Genomic DNA, 7,476 nt, shown 5'->3' with positions numbered 1-7,476 from the left:
TGCTTCTTTTTTTTTTTTTTAGAAAACTTATTTTTATTCTATTATATTGAACACATTGTATCACCCCCACTCATAGCTGCATTCCAAAATAGTTATTCTGGGAAGCAGGGTTTTAGTTTTGCTGAACATGAATAAAAAAACCAGGCAGAATTCAAAACCAGGAGAAAGAGTCAAGGAAGCAAATTTGCTTTTCAGAAGCAAAATATTTATAAGCAGTAATAGTTGAGAATCATATAATTTGTTTCTGAAAATTACCTTTTAAATAGGGCTTCATTTTACATTTGCATAGTATATGGAATTTTATAAAAGCATTAATTTTCAAATAACTTGATGCAATAAATAATCATGGAATACTCATTGTCCAAATATAACAGATAGAGCATGTCCACTAAGAGTAATGTTATTTCTCTTAAAATAAAGGGGAAAATCTAAGTTCCTTGAGGCAGAGACTGTGTTGTTGACTATGGCAGTCTCATGCCTACCATGATATCTGAAATGAGTCACTCAAAAAGTGACATTTTGAAGAGGAATGAAGGAAGGAGTGGAGGAGTGAAGGAGTGAGTGTACGAACACATGCCATGGTAGGGATGTTGGGCTGGTACAAATAAAAACAAAGCCATACATTTCAAAGGTGTGCCTCCAAGGTGAGAACTCATAAATATTTACAACTGAAGAGTTGTGTGGAAGATGTACAAAATCCTGATGTTTAAGAAAAGACAAAAATAACACAAGTGTGAACTGAGATGCTGCAGCACATTTTAGGAACCTTGATGTAATCAGTTTAGCAAAAGCACATTGCTAGAGCCACAATTAAGAACACTGGTGTTTAGAGTCACTGGAATATGGTGAAAATAACTTAATGAAATAATGTTTCTTCAAGCCTATCAAAAATCTGCTTCTGATTCGTAGTCCAAAGTTAAACTTTTGTGGAAGGAGAATACAGGACAAAGAGAAACCACCACCATTAGTGCCTGCACCACAGCAATTTATTAGCGTAACTTTTTCTTTTTTTCTTTAAAGATTTCATAACAACTGAAGTATGTACAAAGTCTTACAGCATTTACACCATAGAAAGTTTCCTATTAGCTGATGAAGTCTAAGGTAGTGCTGCTGAGAACTTCAGATGTGGCAAAGGCAATGAGGCAAACCACTTGTAGGTTTCCCTCTCTGCCGCCACATCATGGTGTCAGCTGAGTGACAGCTAACTGTACCACCTGGAAGGCAGGTTATTGGGAAAAAAGGGGACAAGTTGATAGGCAGCACTAGAGACCATGGGGTGGAAAAGCTACATAGCATTGTATTTCTACAGTTTCCTAGAGCTGTAACAAAGACCCACAGCCTGAGAGAATAACATATGCAAGACAACAGAATCACGCTGCTCAGATATGGTTCAGCTACCAAGTGTGTTCACTTTTGAATGGGAGGCTCTACTTATATGGCTGGTATTTTCACTTCTGTTCATGTCTTTAGATAGCTCAAATCTGCACAAGCCTCACTCCCTTCCCCCAAATCAAATAACAACAAAGGGAGAGAGAAACAGCATGAAATTAGTAGTTCTCGACCGAAAAAAAAAAAAAAACAAAACACAACTTTTTTTTTTTTAAAGGCATTCAGTATTTGTTTTAGGGTGGCCATTCTGTCGAAAGATAATATTAGAAATTTCGGAATTATCCCAAAGCAGAACAACATCAACAAAACCCCCAAACACCCAACCTCCTAGATTTAACCATCCTTCTTCGTATCTGATCGTCTTTCCCTGGGGTCAGTATTACATAGAACCACCAACATTTACACACTGAATTGGACACAAAACGTAGCATTGTTACCCCAATGACTGCTTCACTAAGTGGCAAGAGAATTTCAACATGTGAACGATTAACGTCAGGCTCACCACTTTATTCCACAGAAAACCCAGCCTGGTTCTATGTTCGGTCAGTCACTATCTGTTTGGTAGCAGATCCCATTTACTGTCCCATTGGAATAGTCTCACATGTAGGCAAAGTGGCTTTTTATTTCAAAAAGATTCTGCTCTCAACTTAAAAGCCAGTTGATAAAACTTTTAATTAAGACACAATAGCGCGGGATATAAAAACACAAGAACCACATAAATATCGAAGAAGTTGTATACCATTTTCATGTAAACAGTTTTGCTTAACAGCAAAGCCCTAATTAGATCCTGGCCTGAAACTTTCGGCAGATGATGCGTGTTCAGCCAGGCTCTGTAGCGATGGTGACGTGGAAGCCAGGTCAGTCCCCATGTTGACAAGCATGCAACTTGAAAACATTGCACAACAAGCAACACAAAGAGTGGAGAAGCTCACAACACTTCAAGGAGACCTCAGAACCTTCACAACTGCGTAAGCACAGAGACCCACGCTCCCTTCCTTTCCACGCACTGTCTTGTCTTACACGTGGGAGACCTTCTGTGACTCTCTAGCTTGTTTGATGCTATATAACCACTTGATGATTCTAGCATTTCTTTCGATGGCAGAAATGCCATACGGCACGCGGTCATTGGCACTGTCATCATTTCTAAGGTCACTGTTACTGTCCTGAGACTGTTCGCAGTCTGAGCTGATCATGCTTGCGCTGCGGAAGTTGAGGGATATTATGTCAGAATTAGCCCTTGCAAAGTTTTCCATTCCCAGGTTTTCCAGCTCTTCCGGGTCCAGTCCACAGTAGTTGAAGAACCTCTCCACGTCCGCGTCCACTCGGAAATATCTGTCACTCAAGTCTGACTTAGACCGCTGGAGGGAGGGTCTTCGGCTGACTCCACAAGCTGGTTCCACAGGGTCGGCCTCGGGGGACTTCATGGAGGCGATGGCTGCGATTTTGGGCTTGGGAGGCAGGGGAGGGGCAGAGCTACTGCAGGGGATGGCCTTGAGGGGCTTCACGCTGGTCACCTTGCGGATGTCCGAAGAGCTGTGGGACACGTGGAGGAAGGACTCGGCTGACTGCTCCAGCAGTCTCCTGCTCACGTGGGAGCCGCCCTCCTGCGGGCTGCTGCGGCCCTGCGTGGGGTAGACCTTCAGGGACTCCGCGAAAGAGTGACGGTGCAGGTCAGTGGCTTCCGACCGGTGGGGCGGCCAGTTGCGGGAGCTGTGCTTGTGCCCTGAGCCCGAGCTGGAGCCCTCGGAGCTATTGATGATGTTCTTCAGGATCTCCAGCTTCAGGTTCTCCCTCTGCACGCCGCTCTCGGTCTTGGCGTGGTTGCCGAACACTTTGAGCGTGGGGCTGCCCAGTGCGCGCTTGGCAGCTGGGCACACCGGGGGCTTGGCCAGCACGGCGGGCTTCACGGGCTCCTGCTTGGCGTTGATCACCTCCTGGCTCTTGACGTACTTGGCCTTGTCGGCCTCCAGCCTCTCCACGGCGCTGAGCCTCTTGGGGTTGGGCTCGGCCTGCCTGCGGAAGTAGTCTGGCCCCTTGTTCAGGATGCGCAGGGGCACGGCAGAGGTGAAGGTGCCCGCGGGGCTGACCGGCTTCACCATGCTACCTGTCTGTAGGGTCTCCGTGGGCATGGTGGGCGGTCTTTCCCCGGCAGCCGTGTTGGATGCTCTTCTGGGCGCCTCCGCACGGCCTGAATAGACACATGTACATGAAGCGCCAAGGGCGGCGGGTGCAGCCTGGGAGCGAGTGTCAGCAGCAGCGGCCGCAGCAGCGCCTCATCTCACAGCTCATTAACCGCCACGGTGGCTTTCATACACTTTTCTCCCCTTCCAGGCAGCCCTTGCACAAAAAGGCCACAAGCCACAAGCTCCTTTAATCTGCTTCGCTGCCTCCTTTCTTCTCCCTGAAGGAGGTGGGAGTCTCCTCCAGGTCTTTGTGTTCAACTGCAGGCAGAGCTGAAACACAAAACAACCAACCGCGGGTTAGGAGGGGCGGGTGACATCACGGCTCTAGCAACAGAGAAACCCCACAGCGCCCCCGCCCCGCCCCTACGCGGCCGAGGGTCGTGGGCCGCAGCTTAGTAGCTGTTTCCCCAACCGCGCAACGGGGACTACCCGGGCCTTGCGCCCCCGCCTGCGCCGACGCGCGGCAGCACAACGCTGTGCTGGGAAGAAAGAAAGGGCTGAGGTTTCCCACGCGCGAACTCTTCCAGCTGCCTCCGGATTGGTGAGATCCGCCTTCTGAACACCCCCGTTGGCATTTCTTAGCTCAAAACCCAGCAAATACTAGATGAACGGAGGAATGAGGGCTTAGCCAAGCCCGGTTTCCCAGCTCATTACATGCCACTGAGTTCCTACGAATCCCTTCCGTGGCCCCGGATGCAACGTCGTGAATTAACTCTTTTGCAATGAAGCAAAACTTCTCCCTCTGTACTACCAATCTCTCAGGAATACTTGCATCATAAACTGAAAAGGGCAAGAAATGGGATTGGCAGCAAAGCTACAAAGTTAAAAAAAAAAACACAAAAACTCAACATTTTTCAGTTATCTTACTTTGGCCAACCAATATATTTAAAAACACTTTCTCCTGAAAACCACAAATGTGTATGGAGTTCCACCCATTAAACACAAGCTTACTTTTTTTTAACATTAGAAGATACCTAGAAATACTTCCAGATTTACCATGTGAGTAGATAATTTGTCCCTAAGTTATCCATAATAATTCATACTTAATGAGCATAAATCAAAAGTTTCTTTATGGTATGTATATTCCCAAATCCCCTACAGTACTAGGAACAAAGTCTTAAAAGTGTCAATCATACCTAAAAATATGTTACTTTAATACTATAGAAAACTTGGGTAATAGGTAAGCTTTCATGGGACAACTTGACTACCACGCCAACAACAACAAAACTCACTTGTCAATAGTTGGACGTTTATCAATATTCCTGCTGTAATTCTGTAAGGGGTCTTTTTATTTCATATGCCATATAATGTAACACCCTGCAGCCCCTGGAAACAATTCCTCCCATAGCCTGCTACTGCAGGCAGAGAACATTTACAAACGCATCAGCACTCCAAAGCAAGGGGCTAATGACCTTAACAGCATCTTTGGTTATAATTAGCAATGTTAAGAGAGTAACCTATTCAACTAACATGCCAAATAACTAATTTACAAAATAAATAAAGTCATATTACAACCACATCTGCTGATATTTCTCCTTATAATTTCCTGAAATTCTTAAATCTCTAAATGCAACCCATCACCATGTTTTGTTAGAGATAATTTTAGTAATCTGTGAAGGGATTTGTTCTAATAAAAATATTTTCCTATGCAAGATTTGAGAAACCCCAAGGCAATACCTACATTAACAATTTCCTTTAATTGTGTGGTTCTATTTTGATACCTCAATTTAGTTTAAAAAAAAAAAAACACCTCCCATTAAGATGAAATGAGATTGTTTCTTTGAACACATTTTGAATGAAATGCCAGAAGGGAGCCCCGATTCCTCTGGAGGCACAATCTCATCCTCTTTACAGAAGAGACTCAGAGCCAGAACAGGCAGCAGAGCCTGGGCCAGGATGCAACTCCGAGGGCATCATACCCGGGACTCTTGGGAGAGGGCTGACCCCAGGACAATACCAGAAGGTTTGGGGGCACAGTAAGGGGCAGGACCAAGATCTGCACCTTTCAGCTTTGTGCCTGAGGACTAGAGTGGGAATACCACCTAGGGGGCAGTGGGAGACAAAGTTCATCCCCCTTCTCCTGGGGCACGAGTTAGTTGGACGAGATTCCTTCAATCCCTTCGTACTGTAAAATCATGAGGTTCTGAGGATCTAAGAATGAAGGAGTTACTTCCAGTTTCAAAATGGCATGCTGGAATACTGGTGAATGACTGAACTCTTCTATGGTCCTGCACTGACTGTTCTTAGACCAGTGCTCTCTGAAGATGAGCTGTAGTTCTCATGTAACATTCCTCCTCATGCAGGCCTGTGCTTCTCTTCTAACCATCTTCTCTTCTAGTTCTATCATATTAGGACCAGAAGCCTAAAACACCTACACCACTGGCATGGCCTTCCATGCACACCTGCGTGTCTGTTAAGGTAGGCTTTGGTACTGCTGGCAACACTGAATAAAAAGCCTGACTGTCGATTTACAAGAGTGAGGAATACCAGTGTATCTTCTAAGAAGCATTTTCCAGAAAGCTGCTTGTCTTCCTTGCACACTGCCTTCTCCATTCATGTGGCAGACACCCTCAAGACGGCTCCTCCAGCACTCACAATTGTTCCACACCCCTCAACAATTTCTAATCTTAAAATCTGTGTGAAAGAATTATGTCAGAAATAGCAATTATCTGTAAGTATTTCATACTTCATTTCCTTTTGGCTTCTACCCCTTCCCACTCCTCCTCTGCTATTCCCAATTTCCCTAATAATTTTCAACACAGTGATGATGTTTTGACATGACCATGGTTAGAGTTTATAGTTTTGATGTGAACTCTGGGAAGGAAAAAAAAACAACTTCATCTTATTGGAAGACCCAAGAGCAATAGAACAAACTAAAGATACTGTTTGGGGTCTTGTGGGATACTAAGGCATACTCCAAATTTTCTACCTGGTTTAGCCAACAAAGTAAATCTACTTCAAAAATAAGCAGGTGACTTAGGTTGCTGTGTCTTGTAATATTTACTTAATCCTTAACTCTGGTTCTTTTATTTTTTACTGTGAAACAGTACGGGCTGGGACAGAGCTATATAGTGCTGGAGAAATACTCTGAGTTTTGTGGTGTAGACTTTGAGATAACCATGACGTCTGTTCAGAGAGCACTGTGGCACATGACACTCTACTGGCTGTGGCCTTGCTGTCAGCCCTCTGATGTCCTGAACAGGGCCCCTGAGGTGCAGTCAGGCACTGATGGGATAGGCCAACCACCAGGCTGAGAGGGGCTTCGTGTTGTTTTGAGGAAGGAAAATTAGATCTTGGCCCCGTACGGTTTCATCAACAAAAATAATTATATAGCCTTGCCTGATCCTTGACTTATGAGTCAGGACAGAGAACACAGTCTGAGGGTGGGAGAAACTTCGATTCATAAACCATCTTGGCTATATGCTACCCTGTTTAACATCCATTTGAAAATTTCATGAAGGGATAAAAAGGACTGGGGAAAAGAAACTTGGCAGAGCCAAGATGCTAAATGGTTCACTGAATCAGAGCAGATACGAACTCAAATGTGAACTCAAAAGCAATCTGGCCTGGGGGTGATGGTGGCAGGGGGCGGGGTGGGGGAGCACATCATCTGTAGGGGAGTCCTGGTCTGTGCAGGGATAACAGGTGGCACATAGAGCCAGCTGGGGGACAAAGGACCCAAGGACAAGGAAGAGCAATGTTATCTCCCACTACTCACTCTAGTGTGCTTCTCAAAAACTTTAATGGGCCTGCAAACCCCTCAAGGATCTCTTTAAAGTACAGTCTGATTTGGTAGATTTTGGGTGAGACCCAGATTACACATTTCTCACTAGATCCCAGGTGATGCTGTTTGTTGCCTTTGAGTAGCAACAGGAAAGGGGGGGAAGCCCATTTCTGTGCTAGC

The 7,476-nt window shown here is 45.2% G+C and overlaps 1 protein-coding gene across 7 annotated transcripts in view; it reads right to left on the bottom strand.

The window, feature by feature from the left end:
* Nucleotides 1-968: 968 nt before the first annotated feature.
* FAM110B (family with sequence similarity 110 member B) overlaps nt 969-7,476 on the bottom strand; it is a 156,035-nt gene continuing 149,527 nt past the window's right edge. For all 7 annotated transcript variants that reach the window (XM_030794937.1, XM_030794941.1, XM_030794939.1 and 4 more), the window contains one exon: nt 969-3,842. In XM_030794937.1, the coding sequence (XP_030650797.1) occupies nt 2,406-3,518 (1,113 nt within the window). In that variant the 5' untranslated portion in view covers nt 3,519-3,842 and the 3' untranslated portion in view covers nt 969-2,405. The remainder of the gene's footprint in view (nt 3,843-7,476) is intronic.

The sequence above is a fragment of the Nomascus leucogenys genome, chromosome 16 (assembly GCF_006542625.1).
Source record: "Nomascus leucogenys isolate Asia chromosome 16, Asia_NLE_v1, whole genome shotgun sequence".
In the NCBI taxonomy this organism is placed as follows: domain Eukaryota; kingdom Metazoa; phylum Chordata; class Mammalia; order Primates; family Hylobatidae; genus Nomascus; species Nomascus leucogenys.
Note: the sequence above shows the minus strand (reverse complement) of the source record. Positions and strands in the feature narration are given on the sequence as shown.